The 14,892-nt window shown below is 39.5% G+C and overlaps 1 protein-coding gene across 7 annotated transcripts in view; it reads right to left on the bottom strand.

The window, feature by feature from the left end:
• The window catches only part of zgc:92594 (uncharacterized protein LOC436996 homolog), a 41,253-nt gene extending 36,529 nt beyond the window's left edge, over positions 1–4,724 (bottom strand). For 2 of the 7 annotated variants that reach the window (XM_056442374.1, XM_056442379.1), the window contains exons 1-5: positions 3,942–4,513; positions 2,512–3,146; positions 2,127–2,235; positions 1,377–1,472; positions 199–432 (exon numbers count right to left, since the gene is read on the bottom strand). In XM_056442374.1, the coding sequence (XP_056298349.1) occupies positions 199–432; positions 1,377–1,472; positions 2,127–2,235; positions 2,512–3,101 (1,029 nt within the window). In that variant the 5' untranslated portion in view covers positions 3,102–3,146; positions 3,942–4,513. The other 5 variants (XM_056442380.1, XM_056442378.1, XM_056442375.1 and 2 more) reach the window with 5 other exon arrangements.
• Positions 4,725–14,892: the final 10,168 nt, after the last annotated feature.

The raw sequence follows: 14,892 nt of genomic DNA, 5'->3' as shown, positions 1-14,892 counted from the left end.
ATTCACCAACGACGGAGCATCTTAACACCGATCGGCTTTCGCAACTCGCCGTCGGGGCGAATATTTCATGAAAGTTAAAAGATTTAAACTCGAGGCGAAAGAGGCCGATTGGTCGTCCTTTGACTTTGCTTATGGGATCCGCTTCAGCGACGCTTTTGTGAATGCGGCTTTCGCTAAAAAGGTGAAGCGGCGTCTCGCCTCGACGAAGCGGAAGGGGTCGTTCTCCTGCACGAGGCCCTCGATGCCGCAGCGGACCTCCCGCAGCCGGGCCTGGTCCTGGCCGATCCGGGAGATGTTCTTCTCGATCAGCGGCCCGTTGGCCGAGCAGTGGCTGCGCGTGCATTCTCGCAGCTGCTCCACGAAGCGCAGCATCGCGGCCTTCATGTCCTCGCCGAGCCGCGCCAGGAACTGCTCAGAGTCGTCCAGGAACTTCTACACGAGGAGGAGGAGGAGGAGGAAGAGCACGGGACGTTAACAGGACTTTTGGTAAAGTTCAACTGCAAAGCAAATGTTGCTGTATTATTTTCTACTTATTTCACCACAGTAAAAAGGTATTGAAGGCGGACTTTCACGTTTTAACAACTCTTATGTTTTGTCATTCAGAAGTTCAGAGAGCAAACGCACAACTAATTGAATATTTTGTGGTTTTTGACCGCATGTTGAAAAAAGGAAGACAGATTATGACCTCACTTTAGGCTGTAAGATAATAAGATGGACATTTTTCATACTTTAAATCACCTTTTTTTTCAGTGATGTACCTCTTGTGAAATGTTTTTTCCCTCACCAGTGCAAAGCATTTTGGGTTGAAACAAAAGTGTGTGATTAAATATAAAACATATACAATTCAGTTCATGAACTATAATATATAGTTCATGATATATATACTGGGGATGAATATATATATAGTTTTATTTTATTTTGTATTTCCTTTGTTATTGTTATTTTTTTATTTTATATTAATTTTCTGATTATTTGATTTTAATTTAGGATACGAATTTATAAGCATTTTTTGCTTCTACCGATACCGTTTCAGTCTTTCTCTTTTGTATATTATATAGAATAATATTGTATTGTATTTGATTTGATTGACTGAATAAAATACACAACAACAACAAAAACTTTTTTTTAACACTTATATTTAAAAGGAATTTTTAAATGTGTATATCTTTTAATTCCCTTACCCCCATTTGAGAACTTTAAATATGTGTCATAGACCAAATAATTAGTCAATTGCTCGAGAAAATAATTAACAAATTAATTGCTAATGAAAATAATTATAATAGTCGCAGCCTTTATTCACAGACAGACACTTAAAGGTTTTCAGGACGTCGAACTGTAAACACTTTCTTTAAGATGTGTTGTCCGTGTTGCGCTACCTTGTTCTGCCTCTCCTTCTCCTTCTGCTCCTGGAGCTTCTTCTCGGCCAGGCTGTACTTCCTCTCCACCTTGTGCAGCTTCTTCTCCAGCGAGCCCTGGAAGAGGTCACGAGGTCACAAGGTCACGAGGTCACGACACGCTTCAAGATCTCACGTGTTAAAAGTCGGTCAGCGTGACCGACTCCTATTTATTCCTCCGACGCATAAAAGTCACGTTTCAGGCCCTTTGTATTCCTGTCGTACGAGTTCATTTAGAGCAGAGATGCGGTGAAGTCTCGGCGTCTTTATCGAGTCCGTTTGGACGCACGACATTTTAACAATTTAACGTTAATTGTAAATCGATCGGGTTCCTGTGGCGACCGCACCGAGCGACGAGGAGCTGGAGGCCTCTCGACCTCGCTCTGCTCGGGAGAATGGAGGCACGGGAAGTGGGTTTAACGGCCCTTTAGAAAGACTACGGTCATGTGACTTTCATTCACACACACACACACACACACACACACACAGACAATAGTCCTTCAGCAGGATTCCAGACTCATCAGGAGTTCCTGCACATTGATTTCTGAATGCAATGCACTTAAAAACAAAAGGATTTGGTGTTACGAAATTATTTTTAAACATAATAATGCAGCTATTCTAACCACAATGTGTGTGGGATGTTAGCCTTATAATGGAAGTGAAAAAGATGTTTTGATTCATTTCATAGAATGAGAACATGGTTCATAGCGTGATGAGCGTGTCGAGGCGCACCTTGAGGTCCTTCATGGTGTTCCTCAGGGTCTTGATGGTGTGTCCGTAGTGCCCTCCTTCGATGGTGCACGCGTTGCACACGCACGTCTTGTCCTCCATGCAGTAATATCTGAAGTTGCATAACTGATAAAATCAGGATTCAGATGAATTCAGATCTCCTGGAGATTCGTTCTCGCACAAAGAGGAGCTTCAGACGCGGAAACGGGACCGAGCTCCGAGGCGGTCGATCTAAACGTCGCGGCGTCGGAGAAGAACCGAAGATAAAAAACCTGAATTTTACTCCGAGGCGAAAGACGGAACTTTTCAATAATGTTACCACGGCGACGCGCTCGGTCGTCGCCGCGGTAACATTATTGAAAAGTTCCGTCTTCCGAGCGCGTCCTACCTGTAGATCTCGTCGTGATCCGGGCACTTCCTCTTCCAGAGGTCGTTCATCGGCTCCATCAGCGGATGCTCGCGGAACGCCGGCAGCTCCAGGTGAGGCTTCACGTGCTCCTGGCACATCGACACCTCGCACTTCAGGCACGTCTTGACCGCGTATGACGGCGCGGCGGCGGCGCCGTCCTCGCCGCCGGCGGAAGGCCCTTCGCCGCCGACGCCGACCGAAGGGCAGTAGTCGCACGGGACCGCGGTCGGACTCCGGGCCGCCTCCGCCTGCGGAGAAGACGACGACGGCGGCGGCTCTCTGGATCTCGACGCCGCGGCGGTCGCCCGGCGGAGGCGGCGGTAGTCGTCGGCGATGTTGGCGAGCTTGAAGTTCTTCTGGAAGCTGACGCCGCACCGGTGGCTGTCGCGGCACTCCGGGCAGCGGAAGCGACCGCGGTCGCCTTGCCGCTTCAGGCGGTCCATGCAGGACTTGCAGAAGTTGTGGCCGCAGGGAAGCAGGTGGGGGTCGCGGTAGAGGTCGAGGCACACCGGGCAGGTGAGCTCCTCTTGGAGGACGCTGAACTGCTCCAACTCGGCCGCGGCGGCCATGGCGGCGGTTTGCACTGCGGGGTCCGAAAAGGGGGAGCGGAGCTGCTGGGAGATGAAAGAGATGGAGGTGAAGCGGTTAGCGGAGGGAGATGGACATGGGGGGGGGGGGTGCAGGTGTCCTGAGGTAGAACCTTCCCCCTCCGGTTGCTAAAAGTTAAAGAATTCTTTTTAAATACTCTTTATTTTTATTTTTTTCGGAGGATAATTAATTTGAAATATTCAGTATTAATTTAGACTTTTCTTTGTTTTAAATCATTGTAAATTGAATACCTTTGACTTTTAGAGACTGTTAGTTGGACAATAATAACATTATTAATTATGACACGTAAAGATCAGGACAATATTATTTCAACCATATTTAAAGAGCAAATGAAACGGATAGATAGATAAGCAATACAATATTTGTAAAAGTAAATAGTGCGCAATATATTTTTTTAATTTGGAAGAAAAATAAAATATATGAATAAAATAGAATAATATTACATTTACCCACCGACACTTCCTCCTCCCTTCTTGTTGTCACAAAGTAGAACCGTAACTTCCGAGAGAAACAAACCTCCAAATCAATGTCCGCCGTGTGAACAGTGGCCGTTGAGAAAGGTCGTGGCCTCAAGGGAACATGGAAGGATGCCAGTCGAGGAGACACATGTATCCTAGCTAGTTAGGACGTTAGGTTCCCAGCACTGGTTTCCCAGGAACGGCTCCCAGTGCTCCACCCACCGGCCCCGTAGACGTGAACCGGGGGCCCGCGGAGCTGCCGTGTTCCCGGTGAATAACACCGACCGTGACGTTAAAATGACGTTAGCTAACTTCCGTTCGCCATCTACCGTTAACACTTACCGCGACGACGTGTGTCCTCGAGCGACAGCGACTTTCCTTCACGTTGAGGCTTAACGGCTTCACGGATCAAATCACGAAGCCCCGCTGCGTCTTCAAACGGTTACAAACGGTTACAAACGGTTAGCTCCGCTCGTTGTTGTTGTTGTTGTTGTTGTTTTTAGGGAGTCCCCCGGGGGACTCAGTCCAACCGCCCGGCATTCACTGCGTCATCTGGAGGTTTCGGCATTTGACCCAAGAGAGGACGAGTCGACACACACACACGCGCGCGCGCGCACACCCACACTCACCTGTGCGACTGACGAACAGAGGGAAAGGCGAATTACCTGCAGGTTGGTGCCCGGAAATATGCTGCCTTCAGGGTCCCTCGGAAATTCCGGTGATGCCCAACGTTCGCGGTGAATAGCCGACCGCGCACTTTGACGTGAGCGTTTTCACGCTTTCTGCTGTTTTATTAATTACTTCATTAATAATAAATAAAAACAACATTTTGTATGTAGTTTTATAAATGATTTCTCTTTTTTTGTTGCGTTTTCAAATTGTGTTGTGTAGTTTTATAGGTTAAATGTTTTCTCTTTTGTTGTGGTGTTTTCTAATGTATTTAATTTAGTTTTATACATGTTTACTTTTTTGTTTTGACGTTTTCTAATGTATTTAATATAGTTGTATACATGTTTACTCTTTTGTTTTGACGTTTTCTAATGTTTAATGTAGCTTTCTAAATGTTTTCTCTTTTGTTTGGACGTTTTCTACGGTATTTAATGTAGTTTTCTAAATGTTTACTCTTTTGTTTGGACGTTTTCTAAGGTATTTAATGAAGTTTTCTAAATGTTTACTCTTGTTTGGACGTTTTCTAAGGTATTTAACGTAGTTTTATGAATGTTTACTCTTGTTTTGACGTTTTCTAAGGTATTTAACGTAGTTTTATAAATGTTTACTCTTTTGTTTGGACGTTTTCTAATGTTTAATGTAGTTTTCTAAATGTTTTCTCTTTATTGTTACGTTTTGTAATGTATTTAATGTAGTTATACATGTTTTCTCTTTTTTGTGACGTTTTCTAAGGTATTTAAAGTAGTTTTATAAATGTTTTCTCTTTTTTGTGACGTTTTCTAAGGTATTTAACGTAGTTTTATGAATGTTTACTCTTTTGTTGTTGCGTTTTTTAATGTATTTAATGTTGATTTATAAGTGTTTACTCTTTTTTTGTGGCGTTTTCTAATGTTTAATGTAGTTTTATACATGTTTTCTCTGATGTGTTTTGGGTATTTTTCCAAACAAACAAATAAATAAAGTAGCTTTTAAGTTATTTTTTTATGTTTTCGATGGGATTAATAGAAATTACTTACCATAGCCGCTATTTTTCAACAGTCAGTGCATGCTCGCTGTAGTTAACATCTCAAAACAAACTCACATAGCAAATAATCACATTTCATGTTTTATTCTTTTGCCAAAACAACTTCCCAAATTATTTCAAATGACATCTTCACACCACTTTTCTTTGAAAATAAATGGTTAATGTTACAATATATAATATATCTATAATATACCTTAGTTTTTAACTGAAAAACAATGAAGAAGAAAAAAAAAGCATCACACAAGATATCATTTTTACATTAAATGTATCTTTTAACACCAAATTATAATACCAGGGTTATGATACAGTGTGGTCAATCATAGTTATTTAAAGAAAATCCCAAGATGTAAATACAATTTAAAAAGAAAATGTTTCAATTAACTCGTGGGAAATAAGATTAAAGATAGATCCATCACTATCTACTACTATCTAGATATGAATTTTTTTTTTTTTCACAGGAACATCTCAGGAACTTTTGAAAGGGAATCCAGAAAATTGGGTCCAGCCCAAAAGCGTCCTTTGTCAATCACTGTTCGGACACTTGGAAGACGAAGGGACCCTTAATGTTGAAGCCAAGGTAGAAAAGCATCGGGCTCACGGCTGAATGAGGTCCCGCCTCTTTTGTAACTGTTATTTTCCTCCCTCCAGTGCAAACAAGCACTTTCTCTTCATCCTGCACCTGTGGCCTCGTGGGCGTGCGGCACGGCTCGACCCGGACCGGGAGAAGCATGTCTTCAATTTCGGGGATTCGCCACACGGCCCCCGTGGTCCATTTCGCGTTGATCCACTTCCATTTCTTCTTGTTACTTGTATCCTGTTCATCGGCGAGCTCAGTGTCCACCTCACTTCCCACGACTTCATCCAACCGCGATTTGTGGATCCATCGGTTCAGGCCAGAGCCCTTACCCAGAAAAAACAGCGGCGATAGGTAACGGCCTCGAAGGTACTTGGCATCGGATCTCTCGAACGATTCCTCCATGAACGCGACGTACTGCTGCAGGTCGAACATGAAGTCAAGAGGTAGTTGTTCAGGCTCTCTGCTTGTTCCTTGTTCCCCGTCGCTGTCCTCAACCTCCGAGGGTTCATCTTCTGACGACTCATCCTCCGTGGCTGGTTGTTCCACATCTTGAGACTCTTCCTGAGGCCAAAACAACAGCAGAGCCATGAGGTAGAACTCGGGGCTTCGACGCCCGACGCCCGTGTAAAAGAATCTGTGCATTACTGCTTGGAGTTGATTCACGGGGGTGTAAAGCTGTATCCTGTTGCTCAACGTGACGTTGGCGAGGACGTAACACTCGGCTGCTTGGACATCGTCGGGATTGGCCTCGTAGAAGGTCATCGAATCCTCAAGGATTTCCTCTAAATCCGACACGGTTTTCTGGGCTTCCGTAAAACCAGCTCGTCTTCCCTTCGACGTGAAGAGGCCTTGACTCAGACCTTCCAGGAGGCCCGGAAAGCTTCTGGATTCTGCCGCTTTTGCCGTTGTGTACATTTCGTAACACTTTGCAATGTACTTCCAGAAGTAATCTGGCTCTGCGGATGTCATGGTGGGCTTGGAGTAGGTTAGGTACCGTTCAAAAAAGTCAAACTTAGCTCGAACTTCCATTTTTAATTTCCGGATGTATACCCGCAAGCGAGGAGACCATTGTTTTTCGAGCTTCTCAAAGACTATCATTGCCACGTTAACGAAGCCAAAAAGGCCTCTGTTGTTGAAGGAATCTGAAATGCTTACGGTACCTTCCATGTCCCTCAATTCTGGGCCCTCTTCCTGGTCAGCTTTCCTCTCCACGTCTTTAAAGGCTTTGAAGGCCTTGTCTGCCATCTGTTGGATGTCGGGGAGTTGCCTGGCTTTCATCAGCAAATTCTTGTAAATCTGCCCGAGAGTGTCGGCCACATACGAGTTGTTCTCATTTCTCTCAATGGCTCTCTTTGCCCATTCTTCAGCTTTTTCATAGCCATCGGTTCTTCCTCGGATGTAGTAGAGACGGGAAAGCGTCTGGGGGTAGATGGAGTTTTGTCTAAATTTATTTGATGCCGTTTTCAAGACAGACACTGCGTTGTAGAAACTCGTTGTAAAAATGTCTTCAATCAACCTTGAGAACTTCGCTTTCCCCTTTTCTTCCCATTTTCTCTTTGTCAGCAAATATTTGATGAACTGGAGCATATGTGGTTGGGGCCGATCTCCACAAAGTGAAGAGAACATTAATTTCTTCACTGTCGCAGTCTTGGAAATCCCTACTGCAGCAAGTAATGCCAGGGAAAACTGTGCAAGGCTTGGCTCAATGCAGACGTGGTCAGAGCGCGGAAGGGACCTTTGGATTAAGAAGGCAAAAGGCTCCATTCTTTCTTCAAAGGGGGGGCCTCGGTGGATGGGATCGGGTGGTCCGAGGATCTGCTGACACTCAGACATCAGGAGGTAGGAGTCAGGAACGTACGCGTTCAGCAGCGCCAGAAAAGAGAACAGTTGCGTGTTGGCGGCATTTGGATTTTGTTTCAAATACTCTACAAAGTCGATATCGACGCTTATCTTCGGCGTCAACTCCATGATGGTTAGCTAACGATGATTAGCTGGGACGTCGATTTTTTTTCTGCTTCAAAAAGGCAATTCAGGAGAATTCAAGGACCTGAAGAAAGGTGATAGAAACAGAGCCCGTGTTAATCGTTCAGTGTTACCGCCTTGCGTCTCTTGGAATTGCCAAGACTGAAATATCTGAGTCATTCTTGGATGGTGTAACAGCTTCCGGGCCGTCGCCCGTGGGTTTCCCCCAAAAGCACCAAGGTTTCTGCAAGACCGGTTCAGTAACATTCTTTATTTTACTCAGCAGACCGCACGACGGCGCCTCTGCTCGCCCTCTCCCTTACACTCTTTGCTGCTCTGGCTGATTGCCAACCAGCCAGCAGCCGAGGCCGATTAGAGACCCCACCCCTCTAGCTGCCACAGATGGATTTTGCGATTTTGATTATCTTCTATCTCAATTGCTGTTTGGATCCACGAAACTATTGCCACTCCCATCAACTTCAGCTGTACTTACAGTGTAAGTTGCTTTGTGGTAAATATTAGTGTCAGAACACACTCATCGAAGATGACGGTCAACAACGCTGCTCCTACATTTGAGAGCATTTTAGCAGTTAGCTCAAAGCGCCACTGTGCCTAAGAACATCCTCACAGGACTCTTTATCTGTTTTAATTCTAACTGTTGTCATTATTAATTGTTAATAAACCGATGCTTTATAGACATTGCGGGATAATAACCTTTGCATGGCTGGTTGCAGAAACCTCTCGGGTACCGGCGTTGTGTTTTTAGCTCTTTCATTATCCAGTTCTCTCAGCAGGTTTTGATCCAATTAAAATTTGACATTTGATCTTTTTGGAAACAGATTCAACTCGACTGCTGACTTGAAGAACCAGTTTTCAAGTTTCTTAACTTTACGATTTATATCTCTGTTTACTTTCACTTTTACTTCACTACATTTTGCAAAGAAACTAATACGTTGACTCCGATACTTTTCCCCTGAAACCTTCGTTACTCGCTACAAACTCCACTCTTTAGAAAACAAATGAATCGTGAGCCCGACGTCGAGCACTGCGGTGGAACACAGACTCCAACAAGCAGGTTTGGTGAGTCGGTTGCGTTAGCTTGCAGCTACGCCATTAGCTCATCACGTTATTGCGCAATTGCAAACAAGTGCTCTCAAAGTCGCGTTCTTTTGATTCCCAGTGATGCTCAGGATGCTAACTTAGCTAACAACGACATGAGTAGATGAACAGCATTTACTTGTAGGCCTACTTTTATTTTCAATACTTAAGTACATTTTATATGAGATGATTACTTTTGATACTTAAGTACAATAAATATCAGATACTTTAAGAGTTTTACTCACGTTCTCAGAGGTTATTTGTACTTTTCCAGGAAGGTATCTTTACTTTTACTCAAGTATTGCTTTTGGGTAGTTTAATTATTATAGACTCATAGCTGCCGATGACAGTATGGTGTCCACTTTGTCCTAGTTTTTATTGGCATTATGATGCTGCACAATTTGATGTTTTTTTAGTTTTTTTTATGACTTGAAATGGTTTATAGCAAAATATAAAAAGATCAGCTGCCGATGACAGTATGGTGTCCACTTTGTCGTCCTAGTTTTTATTGGCATGTTTCGCTGCAGAATTGATGGTTTACACCGTTTCTTTATGACTTGAAATGGTTTATTAAAGTTAGTAGACATTTAGTAGACATTTATAAACAGCTTTATAACTGCTGGGACTGTTGAATATAGCTCATCAATAAAGATACATGTCACTTCTTGTTAGATCTGTTTGTCTTTTTGCTGATTCCTGATAACACATATCACAAAAAAAGGTTAAAAAAATAAAATTAAAATCAGTACATCCACAATACAAATTATAAATAAATGTTTTAAAAGTTTCACTTTGAAATGTGGAAATATTATTTTCTAGGTTGCAGCAGCAGCACGATGATTGGGATGAATAATTAATAATATCAGAGACGGATTGAGTAACACGACAGCACCGACCTCCACAATTATTACAAAAATCATGTTTGCATTGATAAAGTATAATAAACAACAAATGTTTATGAAAATCGTGTCACCTGTTTGAGTTCCAGTTGATGTGAGACTGACTCAAGCCGAGGATTTTATTCATGAAAACAACTCTGTCACGCCTTCTTGCATACTGCACATTCCTGAGCTGTGAATGTGATGTAACTCATGATGTTGATCATGACTCAACTGTAGGTACTAAAAGTTATGTTTATGCAGAAATGAAAGTACAATCCTTCAGGTTGTACTGGTAATAATAATACACGTCATGCTTTCCTGGAAATGGATTTGTAATTCATAAGCACCTTGCTAGTAAAATGAAACTGCCTCACTATTCAGCTCTCGATGTCCCAACGGAAATAACTTTTAATAAAATAACACAGAATTTAAAAAAAACCAATAACATAATCTTGCAAACAATAAAAATGTGCTGTATATATATATATATATATATATACAGAACATGCACACATTATAAAAAATCTATATATATTCAAAAAATATTATCAAATATATGTTTATTTTTTAAACACACACACATGATATATATACATATATATATATATATATATATATATATATATATATATTTATATATATATTATTTTTTTAAATGTCAGACAGCAGAGGATTATCAGCTGATCTTTAGATGATCAATAGGAAAGAAAAGAGCACATGATTTTCACACTTTCACTTTCTTTATTGTGATTTATTTATTAAAGTTTATTAGCCACGTCATTTCTTGAATACACATGTTGTGTAGACGATAGATATTAAAACAAGATCACCAGAATAAATTCACACACTAATTAATTAATAATGTTAGGGCATCCTATGAGAGTGTAACGCAAACAAATCAACACAAAACAACAACAGTTGCAGGTCATCAAGGTAAAAACTAATGTTCTCAAATTGTCCCACTAGTTACATTTTATAATAAGAAATCTCAGTGGAGGTTTTAGTTTATTTTCTGTTCACGTCCATCTGTTGATAAAAGAAGAAGCAGGTGAATCAGGATAAAGGAGAAAAATAAGAAACACATAATGCTCAAAAATAATCTGCATTGAATCCAACCAGATTTATTTATTTATATATATTTATGTATAAATAAATATAAATATAAACATATATATTTATATATATATGTATTCATGTATAAATAAATATATTTATATATAAATATATTCATATATATATAAATATATATGCTTATATTTATATATAAATAAATAAATCTATAAATGAATATATATATATAAATATATATATATATATTTATAGATAAATACATAAATACAGATTTATATCTAAATATACATGTATAAATAAATATATATTATATATATATGTATATAAATATATATGTATATGTATATATATATATATGTATATAAATTATATAAATATATTTATTTAGATCACAATTGTTACCTTTGCTTAAAGTCTTCCAGCTCAGCTTGACGCCAGTGATGCCCTGCGACTTCAGAGCTGCCACCAACTGAACACAAAAAGAGGAAGAGAAACCAGATGAGAACCAGATGTTATTTATTTGAAGGAATCCCAAAGTCAGCGGCTCAATGCACCTGCTGTAAGATCTGAGTCCTGATGGCTGGATCTGTGAGGTCAGAGGTGGTCAGCATCTTCATCTTCACTGTCCTCTTTTTGGAGGTTGGTGGAGCCACGGGCACTAAGTCTGTTACAACGGGGAACAATTAATGGAAAATTAATTAAATGAAGAGGAGGGGGAAGGGGCAGTCCATGGGGGGGGGGGGGGAGAGTAAGGAAGTTTGAGATTTGTATTAAGCTAAATGGTGCCTCCAGCAGGAACACACACCCATATATATATTTAATATATACAGGACTGTCTCAGAAAATTAGAATATTGTGATAAAGTTCTTTATTTTCTGTAATGCAATTAAAAAAACAAAAATGTCATGCATTCTGGATTCATTACAAATCAACTGAAATATTGCAAGCCTTTTATTCTTTTAATATTGCTGATTATGGCTTACAGCTTAAGAAAACTCTAAAATCCTATCTCATAAAATTTTAATATTTCCTCAGACCAAGTAAAAAAAAAGATTTATAACAGCTGAGTGTTTGTCAAGGCTCAGGAAACCCTTGCAGGTGTTTCGAGTTAATTAGACAATTCAAGTGATTTGTTTAATACCCTACTAGTATACTTTTTCATGATATTCTAATATTTAGAGATAGGATATTTGAGTTTTCTTAAACTGTAAGCCATAATCAGCAATAAATCAGAATAAAAGGCTTGCAATATTTCAGTTGATTTGTAATGAATCCAGAATGCATGACATTTTTGTTTTTTTAATTGCATTACAGAAAATAAAGAACTTTATCACAATATTCTAATTTTCTGAGACAGTCCTGTATATATTTAATATATATATGTACAGACTCAAAATATATATACTTACCAAAATAAATATATATAAGAAAATAAATAAAAATAAGAAAATAAATAAAAATACTTATATATATATATCAACAAAAAATACAAAATACAAACTAAACATGTATATGTATATATTTAAAAAATATATACATAAATATATACAAAATATATATACATACAACAGCAACAAACAAACAAAACTAAATATATATACAAAAATATATACATATATATATACAGAAAGTATATATATACAACAACAAACAAAACTAAAAATGTGTATATACACAAAGATATATACATATATATATTAAATATATATATATATATACAACTAAAAATATATTTATGAATATATATATATATATCTTTCTAAAAATATATATATTGAAAATATATATTTGTAAAATATATATCTTATATATACCCAGTTTTGTCCCCCTGCCTGTAAAATAAAAGCACATTTCCTCAAGTGATGTGCTTGAGCACAATTCGTATGTACTCGATTACTTTGGGCTTACCTTGACAGAGAAAGTTGAGCTCGGCTTCACACGGCGAGCCGCTCCAAAAGCCTTTTTGCATTTGAACACACGGCTGAGTGTCTTCGCCGCTGGGCAGATCGTCCTGCCAGCGTCTGAAGGAGGAGATGCTGCCATTGGACCAGATCCAGGAGTCTCTGTGCAGGCCGATCCAGGCCTGTTGCACGTGGGAGCCCTGCAGTTCCAGGACCAGGGCCTTCTGACTCAGAGACTCCACACTGGCCAGATCGACGTGGTTCTGCAGGCAGAAGCTCCTCGCATCGAGCCAAGTCAACTCTTTGGTCTGGAGCCTGTAGGGATCCGTCACATCGTCTGCGTGGAGAGAGGAAACAGAACAAGTCTGGACATACTCGTTCTAACTAACATATTCACAAAGTATTCATGCTGGATTATCTTTACTGTATTGTGAGATCGGTCGAGTGAGTGAGTGTGTGTGTGTGTGTGTGTGTGTGTGTGTGTGTGTGTGTGTCTTTTCACAGCAAATGTTGCATACCGCTCTCATATTTTGGGTGCTCATGTATGGGCCAAGCAGCTCACTCACTCTCAGAGGTAGAGTGTGGAGCATCTTTCTTTTAAAGCGCATATTAATTATTATTAATTATTTCATTATTTAAAACTGAGCATAAATTCACATCTAAAAAAAAAGAAGAAAAAAAATCCGAAACTTTTGGGATTTTTCATTTTTTGTAAGCCTGGAAACAACCATTTATAAAAATTCCAGGACTTTTCCAGGTTTTTCTATGAACCCCGTCATGTTTACTTTTGGGGGGAATTAGTCTCCACGTGATCAATATTTGTGATCTGGAGGATCGGCTCGGCGTCTCACCGTCGAAGCAGACGAAAGGCATTTTGATCGTGCAGTTCAGGTCGAACCAGAGGCCATCCGTCGTCATGGAGACGCAGCGCTCGACCCCTCCCTTGTTGTCCGGCTGACTCTCCCCCCAGAAAATGCTGCCATTCATCACTTCCGCGTCTTCCGTCCGCAGGGCCCATTCCCAGCTGCCGACGTCGTCGCGCAGCCCGATCCAGAAGGCCCGGCCCGGCTTCATGGCTCTGATGGCGGCGTCGTCCTCCTGATCCGAGACGGTGGCGAGGTCATCGTGGTGCTTCCTGCAGTAGCTCTGGGCGTCCTGCCAGCTCATCTTCAGGTCACTGTAGAGGATGTACTGCAGGGAGTAGGAGGGGCCTGTGTGGCAAACGACAAGGAAAACAATGGAAATTAAAAATGTTTTTTTAATGTTGTTGCCGTGGTCGCCATCGTGTTGAAGGGGATGAAAAGGTTTTGGCACATTGAATATAAATCATGAGCATGAACAAATAATGGGAAAAAAAAGATTTTCTGTGTTTTAATGAGAATATATATTTATTAATATATATATAAAACATCGGTTAAATCTTTGTCGTGTTTCTTCTTGTGTGGCATGATGGAGTTTGTGCGTTGTCGAATAATGACGACGAAAATATATATATATATATATATATTTAATTTTTTAATTTTCTTCTTACTTGTCTGATTTATTTGATTATGAATTGATTATTTTTTTAATATATACATATACATGTTTTGTATGTATTTTTTATTTTTTTGTTGATATATATATATATATGTGTATTATTATTTATTTTCTTATATATATTTCTTTTTGTATATATATATATATTGGTAAGTATATATATATATTGAGTCTGTACATATATATATATAATTTTTTTCTTTTCTTTATTATTTTTCTTTATTTTATATTAATTTTCTGATTTATTTGATTATAATCATTTAAGATAGGAATATTTAAGCATGTTTTGCTTCTACCTTTTCAGTCTTTCTGTTTTGTATATTATATAGAATAATATCTTGGATTGCAATGATTGACTGAATAAAATACACAACAACAACACACAACAACAAAATAATGACAACATTAAATAATAATGACTATAAAAATTAGATAAAGACAAATAAAAGCGGTTTAATCTGATCGATATTCTTTAAAATAAATTAAAAAATCACAACATGAGGATTATCGATTATTATTTTTGAATATTGGGAACCCTCGCCACAATAAATTAACCTTGTTGTGAAGCACT

The sequence above is a fragment of the Pseudoliparis swirei genome, chromosome 21, assembly GCF_029220125.1.
Source record: "Pseudoliparis swirei isolate HS2019 ecotype Mariana Trench chromosome 21, NWPU_hadal_v1, whole genome shotgun sequence".
NCBI lineage: Eukaryota > Metazoa > Chordata > Actinopteri > Perciformes > Liparidae > Pseudoliparis > Pseudoliparis swirei.
Note: the sequence above shows the minus strand (reverse complement) of the source record. Positions and strands in the feature narration are given on the sequence as shown.